This window comes from Nerophis lumbriciformis, linkage group LG23 (genome assembly GCF_033978685.3).
Source record: "Nerophis lumbriciformis linkage group LG23, RoL_Nlum_v2.1, whole genome shotgun sequence".
NCBI classification, from domain to species: Eukaryota; Metazoa; Chordata; class Actinopteri; order Syngnathiformes; family Syngnathidae; genus Nerophis; species Nerophis lumbriciformis.
Genome location: NC_084570.2, coordinates 39,329,941 through 39,348,811, shown reverse-complemented (window position 1 = coordinate 39,348,811; position 18,871 = coordinate 39,329,941). Strand labels below are relative to the sequence as shown.

Below are 18,871 nucleotides of genomic sequence, written 5' to 3'. Positions count from 1 at the left end.
GGGAGTTCAAATCCCGGCCGAGTCATACCAAAGACTATAAAAAATGGGACCCATTACCTCCCTGCTTGGCACTCAGCATCAAGGGTTGGAATTGGGGGTTAAATCACCAAAATGATTCCCGGGCGCAGCCACCGCTGCTGCCCACTGCTCCCCTCACCTCCCAGGGGGTGATCAAGGGCGATGGGTCAAATGCAGAGAATAATCTCGCCACACCTAGTGTGTGTGTGACAATCATTGGTACTTTAACTTTAACTACAATACTGTAATAACTACTATACAATAATAACTACAATACAATAACTACAATATAATAAATACAATACTGTAATAACTACAATGCAATAACTACAATACTGTAATAACAACAATACAATAACTACAATACAATAATAACTACAATACTATAGCTACAGTACTCTAAAACTACTATACAATAATAACTACCATACCGTAATAACTACAACACCGTAATAACTACAATACAATAATAACTACAATACAATAATAACCACAACTCAAAAGTAACTACAATACAGTAATAAATACAATACAGTAACAAATACAAAACAATAACTACAATACAGTAATAAATACCATACAATAATGGATATAATACAATAATAACTACAATACAATAAGAACTACAATACTGTAATAACTACAATACTGTAACAACTACAATACAATAACTACAACACTGTAATAACTGCAATACAATAACTACAATACTGTAATAACTACAAAACAAAACCTACAATACCGTAATAACTACAACACAATAATAACTACAACACAATTATAACTACAATACATTCACTACAATACAATACTAACTACAACACAAAAGTAAGTACCATACAGTAATAAATACAATACAATAACAACTACAACCCAGTAATCAATACAGTATACTAATAACTACAATACAATGACTACAATACCGTAATAACTACCATACAATATTTACAATACAATGACTACAATACCGTAACAACTACCATACAATAACTACAATACCGTAATAACTACAATACAGTAATAAATATAATATACTAATAATTACAATACAATAATAAGTACAATACAGTAATAAATACAATACAATAATAATGACAATACTATAACTAAAATACAGTAATAAATACAATACAATAATACATACAATAATAACTACAAAACAGTAATAAATACAATACAGGGTACAGTATATTATATAGAGTATTGTGTGGTTGTCTTACCCCAAAAGATTGTGTGTATTTGCTGCATTTACAGTATATACAGTATTACATATACTTTTTTATATAGTACTGTACATAGTATTATAGGGTATCCTACAGAGTATTGTATATATTATATAGAATATTGTATAGATTATTGTATTGAGTATCGTACAGAGTTTGTGTACAGTATTGTATAGAGAATTGTACAAAAGTGTATATAGAGCATTGTTTAGAGTATTGTATATAGCGTAATGTATAATGTAGTGTACATAGCATTATAAAGAGCATTGTACAGAGTATTGTTTACAGTATTGTATAGAGTATTGTACGGAGTATTATATGTAGTATTGTACGGAGTATTATATGTAGTATTGTTTAGCGTATTGTATAGAATATTGCGGGGTTGTCTTACCCCAAAAGATTGTGTTTAGCGTATTGTGTAGAGCATTGTATAGTGTATTGTTAAGGTATTGTACAAAGTATTGCATAGAGTATTCTATAGAATATTGTACAGAGTATAGTATAATGTATTATATAAAGTATTGTATAGAGTATTGTGTATAGTATTATATAAAATTAAATAGAGTAGTATATAGAGTATTGTATAGAGTAGCATATAGAATATTGTACAGAGCATTAAATAGAGTAGTATATAGAGTATTGTGCAGAGTATTGTATAGAGTATTGTACATGGTATTGTATAGAGTATTATACAGTATAGTACAGAGTATTGTTTAGAACATAGTATCGAGTAGTATATAGACTATTATATTAGGGATGATGTTCGAAATCGGTTCTCCCGGTTGTTCGATAAGAAAAGAACCGATTCCATGGACTCAAATCCCTTTTTGAGGACCGGTTCCCGTTATTGAGGCCACTATAGTAAAGAAAAAGAGTTGGTTCTTTATTCGAATCCCTGGGAACGAATCCCTTCCCAGGTACAGGAAATGCCCTGTGGGACCTGCAATGTTATGCCCATTTGATTGTAGACTCATACTGACACCTCGTGGCGATATGAAAATACTACGCGTCATTAGTTTGGGCACTTCCAGTTGAGACAATTGAGAAGTAGACAAGTTGTGTTAGCTCTTACACGCCTTGGAAAAGATAATTCTGTAAGTAAACTGTTTAACTTGTTTATGTAACTCAATATTAAGGTGGAAAGTGTTTAAGTTTGATACTAAGATGTTTATTGAAAAACGATTTTTGTTCACTGTTTCAATGGATGTTTTGAAGACTTAAAATGGCTGCCAGTCGTGTATTTCCACCATCGAAATAGTTTCAACACTCAGAAGTATTTGTTTGATGATAGTACTGTATATTTGTGTGAAACTAATATTTACATATTGTGTATTACATTTCAGTATGTTAATTGCATCACACAGCTTATACATTTGTCATTGTGTGTATTTCAGTTAAAAAAATAAATAAATAACAGTCCAGTGCAAGACAAAAGTAAAGATAGGAAAAGACAAAGCAATATCAACTACAATAAAGAGCCTAAATGGATTAATCTGCTTTGGATTGTTTGTTAGCTGTCTGCCAAGCTGTATAACCTCAACACGTATAGTGAGGGCAGAACAGGCAATATGCAATTATTGCCAGGCTTTGCTCTCATGTAAGGGGGGAAGAATTGTTGATTGATGACTGTGGTGTTCTTAGTGTCATAGTGTGTGTAGTTAGTATGTTCCAATAGCAGCAGAAGTGCACTTTTTGGAGAGCTGTATTATTTTCAGTTTTGTGCCCAAGGGACTGATTTTATTTAACACTATATTATTATTTATACACCTACAGTGATCACAGAGACAGGTTGTTTTTGTGTTACTGTATATATTTGTTTTTCTGAAAAATCCCACTTAATATACTTTGGGTAACAACAGTCAATATATATATATATTTTTTTAGGGGGATAACAGTCAATATTTATTTATTTTATTTTTTTCTTATAAAATAAAAGTGAGCTTTTGTTAAACCAAATATTGTGTTTTTTTCCATATACAACAACCTATCTGGATTCGATAAGAGAATCCAGATTCGATAAGAGGATTCGATAATGGGCTCGAACTCGATAATTTCTTATCAAACATCATCCCTATATTATATAAAGTACTCTGTAGAGTATTGTACATTGTATTATAAAGAGTATAGCACAGAGTATTGTGTAGGGTATTGTACAGAGTGCTGTGTGGAGTATAGTATAGAGTACTGCGCAGTGGTCTTACCCCAAAAGCCCAGTATCCGTAGATGGTGACGATGAAGTTGAGCACGTCGATGAGGAACATGAGGGCGTAGACGTCACACACAGGGCTGTAGTCTGGGTGGATGATGTCGTAGAAGAACTGCCTTATGGGTAAGTAGATGTGCAGGGCGCTGCAACACAAGGAGTAGGCTGTGCTGGTCTCCATGGCAACTGAAGCTAACAATACTCACACTTCTATGACTGTGGTTTTAGCTCGCAGCATCTTCTCCTTGATCTGCTGCCTGATCCTCTGCTTCCTGGTCAGAGGAGGCTTGTTCTGTCTCTTCTTCTTCTTCTTCTGCGCCTTGGGCTTACCTGTCCACAAGTCTCAGGGTTATACTCAGTGGCCACGCTTTCACCCTGGAACAGATGAAGTGTTTTGGAACCTTGCTCACCGTCAGATTGTGCCGAGTCGGCTTTCTTCAGCCTCCTGAGGATGGAGGTGGTGGAGGACTGCAGAGGGAGGAACCTCAGACCTCGGCCTGGTTTCTCCTTCTTCTCTCCTCCCGTCGCCTTCTTCCTGTCTGCCTTCTTCTTCAGCTTCTTGAAGAAGTCTGGCATCTCCACTTCCTTGTTGTCCCACAGCCCGTGGCACTGCCAAGACAGCGCATGTCATAGATTATGGTTCGCCAGTGTTGACTTACATTTGTGGGTTATTTTCTTTACAGAGTAACCCATTTTCTGGGTTATAAGGCTATTATTTTAACCCAATTTCTGTGTTTTCAAGGTTATGCACCATTTTTGGGTTGTTTTTCAGAGAGCAACCCATTTTTGGGTTAGAGGCTTTCTTTTAATAAAAAAGTGATTTTTTTTCTTGAACAAGGTATATTATGGAGTGATTTCATAAACATTATTTATAATCACCCATCTTATGTACATGAAATTTACCTTTTAAAGAGGTACTAAATACTTGCTGTATACGACGACTACAATAGCTGTATTTTAGAGTAGTCAATGTACAGCTTGTACAGCAGTACAGATGCACAATCCACTAAAACAAAATGATAATTGTGTCTCATGGTCTGAGGCTGCACGAGTGCTGCCCTACATGAATTCAGATATATATATACACATATATATACTGTATATAGTCGTGGTCAAAAGTGTACATACACTTGTAAAGAACATAATGTCATGGCTGTCTTGAGTTTCCAATCATTTCTACAACTCTTATTTTTTTGTGATAGAGTGATTGGAGCACATACTTGTTGGTCACAAAAAACATTCATGAAGTTTGGTTCTTTTATGAATTTATTATGGGTCTACTGAAAATGTGAGCAAATCTGCTGGGTCAAAAGTATACATACAGCAATGTTAATATTTGCTTACATGTCCCTTGGCAGGTTTCACTGCAATAAGGCGCTTTTGGTAGCCATCCACAAGCTTCTGCTTGAATTTTTGACCACCCCTCTTGACAAAATTGGTGCAGTTCAGCTGAATTTGTTAGTTTTTTGACATGGACTTGTTTCTTCAGCATTGTCCACACGTTTAAGTCAGGACTTTGGGAAGGCCATTCTAAAACCTTCATTCTAGCCTGATTTAGCCACTCCTTCACTACTTTTGACGAGTGTTTGGGGTCATTGTCCTGTTGGAACACCCAACCGAAGACCCAACCTCTGGGCTGATGATTTTAGCTTGTCCTGAAGAATTTGGAGGTAATCCTCCTTTTTCATTGTCCCATTTACTCTCTGTAAAGCACCAGTTCCATTGGCAGCAAAACAGGCCCAGAGCATAATACTACCACCACCATGCTTGACGGTAGGAATGGTGTTCCTGGGATTAAAGGCCTCACCTTTTCTCCTCCAAACATATTGCTGGGTATTGTGGCCAAACAGGCTCCATTTTTGTTTCATCTGACCACAGAACTTTCCTCCAGAAGGTCTTATCTTTGTCCATGTGATGTACTCAAGACAGCCATGACATTATGTTCTTTACAGTGTGTGTGTGTGTGTGTGTGTGTGTGTGTGTGTGTGTGTGTGTGTGTGTGTGTGTGTGTGTGTGTGTGTGTGTGTGTGTGTGTGTGTGTGTGTCTGTAGGACTTTCCTCAAGTTTGGTCCCAGGAATCCGAAAGTGTTTAGTCATAAAAATAAGAAAAATGAGTTATATACATGTATATTTGTTTAAATCTGCATCTTAACTTCAGATCAATATGTTAATATATATATATATATTTTTCTGTTTCATGCCTTTTTTGTTAGATGTTTTTTGTACACAATCATGCAGGCAGGCGTATGAGTGCTGCTGCACCTTGAGGATGGAGGGGGTACACAATCATGCAGGCAGGCGTATGAGTGCTGCTGCACCTTGAGGATGGAGCGGTGGAAGAAGAGCGCGAGCAGCTGAATGAGATCGAAGAGCACGTAGCCGTCCTTCTTCTCCACTCCCAGAATGTTGGGCAGGGCGAAGGGGCGCTCGGCGTTGATGCCTCGGTAGGCGGAGGTGGTCCACGGGAAGAATCCGAACTGGAAGAAGTACTTGACCACCACGTTGAGCTGCAAGAACATCAATCATGTCAAAGCATATACACTATATTGCTGTATTTGTGTATATAGATTGATGTATTTGTATTGGTTCATTTGTGTATTTACATTGGTGTACTTGTGTATTTAGATTGGTGTATTTGTGTATTTAGATTGGTGTAGTTGTGTATTTGTATTGGTTCATTTGTGTATTTAAATTAGTGTGTTAGTGTATTTAGATTGGTGTATTTGTATTGGTTCATTTGTGTATTTAGATTGGTGTATTTGTATTGGTGTATTTGTATTGGTGTATTTAGATTGGTGTATTTATGTATTTGTAGTAGTCTATTGGTGTTATTTAGATTGGTGTATTTGTATTTGGGGTATTTGTGTATTTAGATTGGTATATTTGTGTATTTAGACTGCTGGCTTCTGCGATGAGGTGGCAACTTGTCCAGGGTGTACCCCGCCTTCCGCCCGAATGCAGCTGAGATAGGCTCCAGCACCCCCCGCGACCCCAAAAGGGACAAGCGGTAGAAAATGGATGGAAGGATGGACTGCTGGCTTTGTTTGATTAGATTGGTGTACTTGAATCGGTTCATTTGTGTAGTTAGATTGGTGTATAAGTGTATGTAGATTGGTGTATTTGTGTATTTAGATTGGTGTGTTTGTGTAATCGTATTGGTGTATTTAGATTGGTGTATTTGTAATGGTGTATTGGTGTTATTTAGATTGGTTTATTTGTATTGGTTCATTTGTGTATTTAGATTGGTGTATTTGTGTATTTGTATTACTGTATTTAGATTGGTGTATTTGTGTTGGTTTGTTTGTGTATTTAGATTGGTGTATTTGTGTATTTGTATTACTGTATTTAGATTGGTGTATTTGTGTTGGTTTGTTTGTGCATTTAGATTGGTGTATTTGCATTGTTGTGTTTGTGTGTTTAGATTGGTGTATTTGTATCGGTGTGTTTGTGTATTTAGACTGGTGTATTTGTATTAGTGTGTTTGTGTATTTGTATTGGTGTATTTGTATTGGTCTGTTTGTGTATTTAGATTAGTGTATTTGTATCTGTGTGTTTGTGTATTTAGATCGGTCTATTTGTATTGGTGTGTTTGTGTATATAGTTTGTTGTATTTTTATTGGTATGTTTGTGTATTTACAAACCCCGTTTCCATATGAGTTGGGAAATTGTGTTAGATGTAAATATAAACGGAATACAATGATTTGCAAATCATTTTCAACCCATATTCAGTTGAATATGCTACAAAGACAACATAATTGATGTTCAAACTGATAAACATTTTATTTTTTTGCAAATAATCATTAACTTTAGAATTTGATGCCAGCAACACGTGACAAAGAAGTTGGGAAAGGTGGCAATAAATACTGATAAAGTTGAAGAATGCTCATCAAACACTTATTTGGAACATCCCACAGGTGAACAGGCAAATAGGGAACAGGTGGGTGCCAGGGTTGGGTATAAAAGTAGATTCCATGAAATGCTCAGTCATTCACAAACAAGGATGTGGAGAGGGTCACCACTTTGTCAACAAATGCGTGAGCAAATTGTTGAACAGTTTAAGAAAAACCTTTCTCAACCAGCTATTGCAAGGAATTTAGGGATTTCACCATCTCCGGTCCGTAAAATCATCAAAGGGTTCAGAGAATCTGGAGAAATCACTGCACGTAAGCAGCTAAGCCCGTGACCTTCGATCCCCGAGGCTGTACTGCATCAACAAGTGACATCAGTGTGTAAAGGATATCACCACATGGGCTCAGGAACACTTCAGAAACCCACTGTCATTAACTACAGTTGGTCGCTACATCTGTAAGTGCAAGTTAAAACTCTCCTATGCAAAGCGAAAACCGTTTATCAACAACACCCAGAAACGCCGCCGGCTTCGCTGGGCCTGAGCTCATCTAAGATGGACTGATACAAAGTGGAAAAGTGTTCTGTGGTCTGACGAGTCCACATTTCAAATTGTTTTTGGAAATTGTGGACGTCGTGTCCTACGGACCAAAGAGGAAAAGAACCATCCGGATTGTTATAGGCGCAAAAATGAAAAGCCAGCATCTGTGATGGTATGGGGGTGTATTAGTGCCCAAGACATGGGTAACTTACACATCTGTGAAGGCGCCATTAATGCTGAAAGGTACATACAGGTTTTGGAGCAACATATATTGCCATCCAAGCAAGGTTACCATGGATGCCCCTGCTTATTTCAGCAAGACAATGCCAAGCCACGTGTTACATCAACGTGGCTTCATAGTAAAAGAGTGCGGGTACTAGACTGGCCTGCCTGTAGTCCAGACCTGTCTCCCATTGAAAATGTGTGGCGCATTATGAAGCCTAAAATACCACAACAGAGACCCCCGGACTGTTGAACAACTTAAGCTGTACATCAAGCAAGAATGGGAAAGAATTCCACCTGAGAAGCTTCAAAAATGTGTCTCCTCAGTTCCCAAACGTTTACTGAGTGTTGTTAAAAGGAAAGGCCATGTAACACAGTGGTGAACTTGCCCTTTCCCAACTACTTTGGCACGTGTTGCAGCCATGAAATTCTAAGTTAATTATTATTTGCAAAAAAAAAAAAAGTTTATGAGTTTGAACATCAAATATCTTGTCTTTGTAGTGCATTCAATTGAATATGGGTTGAAAAGGATTTGCAAATCATTGTATTCCGTTTATATTTACATCTAACACAATTTCCCAACTCATATGGAAACAGGGTTTGTAGATTGGTGTATTTGTATCTGTGTTTTTTTTATTTAGATTGGTGTATTTATGTTGGTGTATTAGTGTTATTTAGATTGGTGTATTTGTATTGGCGTGTTTGTGTATTTAGATTGGTGTATTTGTATATTTAGATAGGTGTATTTGTATTTGTGTATTTAGATTGGTGTATTTGTGTATACATCAATGCCAAAGAAAGTGTCCTACTTCCTGTATGTTTCTGAAATGCAAACATTTGTTGTCACCAAGTACACAAACATCAAGAGAAGATGATGAAGATGTTTGGATCATGATGAGAAGGTGATGACGATGTTGAGATCATCATGACAAAATGATGAAGATGTTGAGATCATCATGAGAAGATGATGACAATGTTGAGATCATCATGAGAAGATGAAGAAGATGTTTGGATCATCATGAGAAAATGATGATGACGTTGAGATCATCATGAGAAGATGATGAAGATGTTGGGATCATCATGAGAAGATGATGCAGATGTTGAGATTATCATGAGAAGATGATGGAAATGTTGAGATCATCATGAGGAGATGATGAATATGTTGAGATCATCATGAGAAGATGATGAAGATGTTGAGATCATCATGAGAACATGATGAAGATGTTGAGATCATCATGAGAAGATGAAGAAGATGTTTGGATCATCATGAGAAAACGATGATGATGTTGAGATCATCATGAGAAGATGATGAAGATGTTGGGATCATCATGAGAAGATGATGCAGATGTTGAGATTATCATGAGAAGATGATGAAGATGTTGAGATCATCATGAGGAGATGATGAAGATGTTGAGATCATCATGAGAAGATGATGAAGATGTTGAGATCATCATGAGAAGATGATGAAGATGTTGAGATCATCATGAGAAGATGATGACGATGTTGAGATCATGAGAAGATGATGCAGATGTTGAGATCATCATGAGAAGATGATGAAGATGTTGAGATCATCATGAGAAGATGATGAAGATGTTGAGATCATCATGTGACGATGATGAAGATGTTTGGATCATCATGAGAACATGATGAAGATGTTGAGATCATCATGAGAAGATGATGACGATGTTGAGATCATCATGAGAAAATGATGAAGATGTTGAGATCATGAGAAGATGATGACAATGTTGAGATCCTCATGAGAAGATGATGCAGATGTTGAAATCATCATGAGAAGATGATGTTGATGTTGAGATCATCATGAGAAGATGATGAAGATGTTTGGAACATCATGAGAAGATGATGAAGATGTTTGGATTTTCATGAGAAGATGATGAAGATGTTGAGATCATCATGAGAAGATGATGAAGATGTTTGGATCATCATGAGAAGATGATTAAGATATTTGGATCATCATGAGAAGATGATGAAAATGTTTGGATCAACATGAGAAGATGTTGAGATGATGAGAAGATGTTGAAGATGTGGAGCCAGTACCTCGGTGTAGATGATGGCGGTCATCCAGAAGCGCTTGGTGGGTCTGGGCACAGACAGCATGGCCCAGAGGAAGATGAGGATGGGCAGCATGAAGGAGAGGAAGGATGCAGACACCATGTGGTTGAGGATGATGACAAAGTAGCACAACATCTCAGACTTGGACACCATGGTGTTGTAGAGGGCAAAGGTCAGCTTCAGAGGCCTGGGCAGCCTCAGGAAGAACTTGTCCGACTCTGAGATCTCCTCGTTCTCAAACATTCTGTAGGAGTAATAATAATACATATTGATACATGATTAATAATATTACATATTGATACATGATTAATAATAATACAAATTGATGAAGGAGTAATAATAATACATATTGATACATGATTAATAATAATACATATTGATACAAAATTAATAATAATACATATTGATACATGATTAATAATAATACATATTGATGAAGGAGTAATAATAAAACATATTGATACATGATGAATAATAATACATATTGATACATGATTAATAATAATACACATTGATGAAGGAGTAATAATAATACATATTGATACATGATTAATAATAATACATATTGATGTAGGAGTAATAATAATACATATTGATGAAGGAGTAATAATAATACATACTGATACATGATTAATAATTATACATATTGATGTAGGAGTAATAATAACACATTGATGAAGGAGTAATAATAATACATATTGATGAAGGAGTAATAATAACACATATTGATGAAGGAGTAAAATAATACATATTGATACATGATTAATAATAATACATAATATATATTGATACATGATTTTTTTTTTTGATTTTTTTTTTTTTTTTTTTATATTGATACATGATTAATAATAATACATAATATATATTGATACAAGACTAATAATAATACATAATATATATTGATACATGATTAATAATAATATAGAATATATATTGATACAAGACTAATAATAATACATAATATATATTGATACATGATTAATAATAATATAGAATATATATTGATACATGAATAATAATAATAAAATAAATAAATGATAAATGGGTTGTACTTGTATAGCGCTTTTCTACCTTCAAGGTACTCAAAGCGCTTTGACACTACTTCCACATTTACCCATTCACACACACATTCACACACTGATGGAGGGAGCTGCCATGCAAGGCGCTAACCAGCACCCATCAGGAGCAAGGGTGAAGTGTCTTGCTCAGGACACAACGGACATGACGAGGTTGGTACTAGGTGGGGATTGAACCAGGGACCCTCGGGTCGCGCACGGCCATTCTTCCACTGCGCCACGCCGTACATAATATATATATTGATACATGATAAATAATAATACAGAATACATATTGATAAATGATTAATTATTATACGGAACATATATTGATACTTTATTAATAATAATAAAGAATACATATTGATACAAAACTAATAATAATACAGAATGTATATGATAAATGATTAATATTAAAAAATAATATATATTGATACAAGACTAATAATAATAAAAAATATATATTGATAATTGATTAAGAAGAATAAATAATTTATATTGATAAATGATTAATAATAATACAGAATCAATATTGATAAATTATTAATAATAATAAAGAATATATATTAATACATGATTAATAATAATACAGAATTTATATTTATACATACTTAATAATAATAAATAATATATTGATTAATGATTAATAATAATACAAAATATATATTGATAAATGATTAATAATAATACATAAAACATATTGATAGATTGGCCATAGTCTTCCCAACGTGTCCTGGGTCTTCCCCATGGCCTCCTATCGGTCGGACGTGCCCTAAACACCTCCCAAGGGAGGCGTTCGGGTGGCATCCTGACCAGATGCCCGAACCACCTCATCTGGCTCCTCTCCGCAGCGGCTTTACTTTGAGCTCCCCCCGGATGGCAGAGCTTCTCACCCTATCTCTAAGGGAGAGCCCTGCCACCGAGTGGAGGAAACTCATTTCGGCCACTTGTACCCGTGATCTTGTCCTTTCGCTCATAACCCAAAGCTCATGACCACAGGTGAGGATGGGAACGTAGATCGACCGGTAAATTGAGAGCTTTGCCTTTCGGCTCAGCTCCTTCTTCACCACAACGGATCGATACATCGTCCGCATTACTGAAGACGCCGCACCGATCCGCCTGTCGATCTCACGATTCACTCTTCCCTCACTCGTGAACAAGATTCCGAGATACTTGAACTCCTCCACTTGGGGCAAAGTCTCCTCCCCAACCCGGAGATGGCACTCCAGCCTTTTCCGGGCCAGAACCAGGGACTCGGACTTGGAGGTGCTGATTCTCATCCCAGTTGCTTCACACTCGGCTGAGAACCGATCCAGTGAGAGCTGAAGATCCTGGCCAGACGAAGCCATCAGGACCACATAATCTGCAAAAAGCAGAGACCTAATGCTGCAGCCACCAAACCAGATCCCATCAACGCCCTGACTGCGCCTAGAAATTCTGTCCATAAAAGTTATGAACAGAATCGGCGACAAAAGGCAGTCTTGGCGGAGTCCAACCCTCACTGGAAATGTGTCCGACTTACTGCCGGCAATTTGGACCAAGCTCTGACACATTGTACAGGGAGCGGACCGCCACAATCAGACAGTCCCCATACTCTCTGAGCACTCCCCACAGGACTTCCTGAGGGACACGGTCGAATGCCTTCTCCAAGTCCACAAAGCACATGTAGACTGGTTGGGCAAACTCCCATACACCCTCAAGTACCCTGCCGAGAGTATAGAGCTGGTCCACAGTTCCACGACCAGGACGAAAACCACACTGTTCCTCCTGAATCCGAGGTTTGACTATCCGGCGTAGCCTCCTCTCCAGTACACCTGAATAGACCTTACCAGGAAGGCTGAGGAGTGTGATCCCACGATAGTTGGAACACACCCTCCGGTTCCCCTTCTTAAAGAGAGGAACCACCACCCCGGTCTGCCAATCCAGAGATACTTCCCCCGATATCCACGCGATGCTGCAGAGTCTTGTCAACCAAGACAGCCCCCCACACCCTCCCGGGGGCTTTGCCACCGAGGAGTTTTTTAACTACCTCAGCCCCAGAAATAAGAGCCCACCACAGATTCCCCAGGCACTGCTTCCTCATAGGAAGACGTGTTGGTGGGATTGAGGAGGTCTTCAAAGTATTCCCTCCACCGATCCACAACATCCACAGTTTAGGTCAGCAGAACACCATCCTCACCATACACGGTGTTGACAGTGCACTGCTTCCCCTTCCTGAGGCGGCGGATGGTGGTCCAGAATCGCTTTGAAGCCGTCCGGAAGTCGTTTTTATGGCTTCCCCGAACTCCTCCCATGCCCGAGTTTTTGCCTCCACGACCGCTGAAGCCGCACACCGCTTGGCCTGTCGGTACCTGTCTGCTGCCTCCGGAGTCCTATGAGCCAAAAGAACCCGATAGGACTCTTTCTGCAGCTTGACGGCATCACTCACCGCTGTTGTCCACCAGCGGGTTCTAGGATTACCGCCACGACAGGCACCAACTACCTTGCGGCCACAGCTCCAATCAGCCGCCTCGACAATTGAGGTGCGGAACATCTGCAACGCCAGTTTGGAAGAGAGTCCAGCCCCTCTCAAGAGAACTGGTTCCAGAGCCCATGCTGTGCGTCGAAGAGAGTCCGACTATTTCCAGCCGGAACTTCTCCACCACTCCCCCTACCTCAGGCTCCTTCCCCCCCCAGCGAGATGACATTCCACGTCCCAAGAGCTAGCTTATGTAGCCGAGGATCGGACCGCCAAGTGCCCTGCCTTCGGCTGCCGCCCAGCTCACATTGCACCTGACCTCTATGGCCCCTCCCATGAGTGGTGAGCCCATTGGAGGGTAGATGATTAATAATAATACATATTGATACATGATTAATAATAATAGAGAATATATATTGATGGATTGAAACATAGATTAATAATAATACATATTGATTATGTATTATTATAATAATATATATTAATGTATGATGAATAATAATAATAGATATTGATGTATGATGAATAATAATAGATATTGATGTATGATGAATAATAATAATATATATTGATGTATGATGAATAATAATAATAGATATTGATGTATGATGAATAATAATAATTTATATTGATGTATGATGAATAATAATAATAGATATTGATGTATGATGATTAATAATAATATATATTGATGTATGATGAATAATAATATTAGACATTGATGTATGATGATTAATAATAATATATATTGATGTATGATGAATAATAATAATAGATATTGATGTATGATGATTAATAATAATATATATTGATGTATGATGAATAATAATAATAGACATTGATGTATGATGATTAATAATAATATATATTGATGTATGATGAATAATAATACTGACTTGTTGAGCAGCAGTTCACTGGCAGTCAGGTTCCTGGTTTCCTGACTTAAAGGTTTGAAAGTTGTCTCCTCCACACAGGTGCATTCTGGGTAGTCTTCTTCAAAATGATGCAGCTCTTCATCAACATCACCATCATCACCTCCCTGACGTTGTTTCCACTCCTCTCCATCCAACTTATCTTCATCCAACTTGTCTTCATCCAACTTCTCTTCATCCAACTCTTCATCATGTCTCTTTTCATCCTCTTCCACATTGTCTTCATATTCTTTTAAGGTTCTTTCACACATGCTGCACACATAAAAGGAACATCTCAGGAACATCCAACTCAATCCCAATCATCTATCCATCCATCCATCCAGCCAGCCATACAAGCATCCATCCATCCATCACTCCAATAAGCCATCCATCTTTTTATCATCCATCCATCTCTCCAAGCATCCATCCGTCCATCCCTCCAATATCCCATCCATCTTTTAAACCCTCCTTTCATCCATCCATCCCTCCAATAACCCATCCATCTTTTTATCCCTCCTTTCATCCATCCATCCCTCCAATAACCCATCCATCTTTTTATCCCTCCTTTTATCCATCCATTTTCCTCTCCAATCATCTATCCATCCATCCATCCAAGCATCTATCCCTCCCTTCAATCATCCGTTCCCCCGTGCTACCCTCCAGCAGGTGTGCACCTAGGAGAGAGTCCATGGTCTTCGTAGGAGGTCCAGTCCACATGAGCAGACCTGAAGAGTGTCCTCCTGAGATGGTCAGCAGCAGGTGTTCCAGGAGGTTCTTCCAGCTCCTCCTGGGTGGGCTGCCTGGATCCCAGCATGGTCTCTTCAGTCCCACAGCTGACATCCAAACAAGTCATTAGCATGTTTGATAGAAAACAAGCAGATGTTTCCATGAAGATAGATGCATATTTTCAAACATTGAAGAAGATGAAATGCTGCATCCTTGGAGCAGAGCTTGCTATTCCATCTTCACCTCAATCCTTGTGAGTGTGAAGACACTACCTGGACACACTGCTGGCCCAGGACGTCTTGGAGGCCTGGTTCCTCAGCTGGGCGTAGGCGTGGCGTGAGGAGGACAGCGCAGGAGGCGGTGAAGGTGGATCTTCTACATCTCCTGGCGACGACAAGGTGTTCTGACGTGACAGCCAGCTGTCGTAGAACTGCTTGACGCTCTCCTGGCTCACCTCTTTGCCCTGCTCAGGAACATGGAGAACATGGTTTGTGAGAAGATGTTTCACCTCATCTTCTCAGCTTCTCACCTTCTTCTGCTGCTGGCTGAGCAGAGCTCGCTCCAGGAGCAACACTTTGGAAATGTCCAAGTTCTCTTTGCAGAGGGAGTTCAGGCTCTGAGTCAGGTCGTCCACCAGAGACTGCAGGAACACCAGGAGGAACCTCAAAGTGCTAACCAAGCGCTGCAAGATGTTTTCTGCAAAGGGAAACAGCCATCAACTAGAGTTGAAATACAGCAGAAATATTGTTCAAATACAGCGGAAATATAGTTTAAATATTGTTGAAAGATAGTTGAAATATTGTTTAAGTATAGTTGTAATACAGCTGAAATATTGTTGAAATATAGCTGAAATACAGCTGAAATAGTGTTCAAATACAGCAGAAATATTGCTAAAAGATTATTGAAAAATACTTGAAATATTGTTGAAATAAAGCTGAAATATAGTTGAAATATTGTTGAAAGATAGTTTGAAATATTGTTAAAATACAGCTAAAATACAGTTAAAATATTGTTTAAGTTTAGTTTAAATATAATTGAAAACATTTTGAAATACTGTTTGAATACAGTTGGGATATAGTTTGAAATATAGCTGAAATATTGTTTAAATATAATTGAAATTTTGTTGAAATAAAGCTAAAATACAGTTGAAATATTGGAGAAAGATAGATGAAATATTGGTGAAATACAGTTGAAATATTGTTGAAATAAAGCTAAAATACAGTTGAAATATTGGAGAAAGATAGATGAAATATTGGTGAAATGCAGTTGAAATATAGTTTAAGTATAGTTTAAATGTAATTGAAAAATTCTTGAAGTATAGTTTAAATACAGTTGAGATAGAGTTGAAATATAGCTGAAATATAGTTGAAACATTGTTGTAGTATAGTGATTTGTTGAAATATATTTGAAATATCTTCAAATATTGTTGAAATAAAGCTAAAATACAGTTGAAATGAATTGTATAAATATAGCTGAAATAAAGATTAAATATGGTTGAAATATTGTTGAAATACAGCGGAAATATAGTTGAAATATTGTTGAAAGATAGTTGAAATATTGTTTAAGTATAATTGAAGTATAATTGAAAAATTGTTGAAGTATAGTTGAAATACAGCTGAAATACTGTTGAAATATAGTTGAAATATTGTTGAAAGATAGTTGAAATATTGTTGAAAGATAGTTGAAATATTGTTTAAGCATAGTTGAAATATAATTGAAAAATGTTTGAAGTATAGTTGAAAAACAGCTGAAATATTGTTTAAATATTGTTGAAATATAGCTGAGATACAGTTGAAATAGTGTTGAAATACAGCAGAAATATTGTTAAAAGATTGTTGAAAAACGCACTACGGCGCCACTCACGTCCGACTTCCCGATGGCCAAGTAGGTGGCCGTTCCTTGGTCGCCCGCCTCGCCGGCCTCAGTGGCACTATACTCGCCGCCGCCGCCACCAGACTTGTCCCCAGTGGATTCGGGGACACTTGGGCCGGCGACCCACCACCAGTTCGCCCCTCCGCCCTCCCTTGACTTTTGTTCCTGTTTTTTGGGGGGTTCGACATCTAGGACATCTGGAAGCTGTCCATAAGGGGGGATACTGTCACGGCCAGGGCACATTCCATTGCCCTCTCATCTTTGCGTCCTGACGAGCGCACCGCGGGACACGCCCACAGGCACTCTCTCTCCGCTGCGGGCGTGCCTCTTCGCGCCTGCCCGTGATGAACAAGCTGCCTTCATAAGCCTGCTCAACCTGCCATCCCGCGCTGGAATATAGTCTTCTATACCCAACCTGCCTTCGTCCCCGCGTGATCGAGCTGTGCGCCTCGACTTCTCTTTTGGAATTTGGACTGCCACCCTCGATCCTCGACCCCTCGCATGGACTCTGACACCTCTCTCTCGCCCTGGACCATCTGCCTGCCCCATGGACTACCTCGTTCCTTCGCTCTCACCAACATTTACGGTACAACGCTCCAGTTAAATACTACACATAGTCTTACACCATACACACTCTGGGATTTTGTCACACTCCTTTCCTTTGTTATTATATTTAGTATTGTTTGATTATTATATATATATGGTCTATATATATATATATATATAATAAATCTCAGAGCTACATACAGTCCCCTGGTGTCTGTTGTCGTCACCTTCCCCTTAGTAACCATAACAAATGTAGTTGAAAAATATGAAGACAGTTGAAATACTATTGAAATATAGTTGAAATATCATTTAAAAAAATTGTTGAAGTATAGTTGAAATACAGTTGAGATATAGTTTAAATATTGTTGTAATATAGTTTAAATATAGTTGAAATGTAGTTGAAAAATAGGTAACATAGTTGGAATATACTTGAAATAGAGGTGAAATATTGTTGAAATATAATTCAAATATAAATGAAATATTGTTGAAATATTGAAATATAGTTCAAATATAAATTAAATATTGTTGAAATATTATTGAAATATTGTTAAAATGTAGTTGAAATATAGCTGAAATATTGTTGAAATATGGCTGAAATATAGTAGAAATGTAGTAAATATGGTTGAAACATACTTGAAATATAGCTGAAATATTGTTGAAATATAATTCAAATATAAATTAAATATTGTTGAAATATTGAAATATAGTTCAAATATAAATTAAATATTGTTGAAATATTGTTGAAAAATAGTTTAAATTCAGCTGAAATATTAGAAATACAGTTTAAATATAATTGAAATATTGTTGAAATATAGCTGTAATATTGTGGAAATATAGTTGAAATATTGTTGAAATGTTGTTGAAATATTGTTAAAACATATAGTTAAATGTTGTCAAAATATAGTTGAAATATAATTGAAATATAGTTAAAATATAATTGAAATTCAGTTGAAATAAGGTTGAAAAAATGGTTGAAATATAGTTAAAAAAAAGTCGGAATATTGTTGAAATATAGTTTTAACATTTGTATCACCTTTATCTTCCTCCACCTTCTCCCTTGTGGTGCTCTCATCCAGTTCATCTTCACTTGAGTCCACTCTGTCCACACCTGTGATGTAAGAGTTATCATTTATTACATTCATATTTTATATTAACATAGCCCTGCAACCACGTTTGCCAT

General features: G+C 37.4%; 1 protein-coding gene across 1 annotated transcript in view; it reads right to left on the bottom strand.

The window, feature by feature from the left end:
* Positions 1-18,871, bottom strand: part of LOC133622628 (piezo-type mechanosensitive ion channel component 2) — a 177,838-nt gene that overhangs the window by 34,432 nt on the left and 124,535 nt on the right. Inside the window, exons 37-46 of the mRNA XM_072915846.1 lie at positions 18,725-18,799; positions 15,803-15,969; positions 15,546-15,736; positions 15,222-15,380; positions 14,533-14,820; positions 10,109-10,367; positions 5,763-5,951; positions 3,855-4,053; positions 3,651-3,774; positions 3,443-3,590 (exon numbers count right to left, since the gene is read on the bottom strand). Coding sequence (XP_072771947.1) covers positions 3,443-3,590; positions 3,651-3,774; positions 3,855-4,053; positions 5,763-5,951; positions 10,109-10,367; positions 14,533-14,820; positions 15,222-15,380; positions 15,546-15,736; positions 15,803-15,969; positions 18,725-18,799 — 1,799 coding nt within the window. The remainder of the gene's footprint in view (positions 1-3,442; positions 3,591-3,650; positions 3,775-3,854; positions 4,054-5,762; positions 5,952-10,108; positions 10,368-14,532; positions 14,821-15,221; positions 15,381-15,545; positions 15,737-15,802; positions 15,970-18,724; positions 18,800-18,871) is intronic.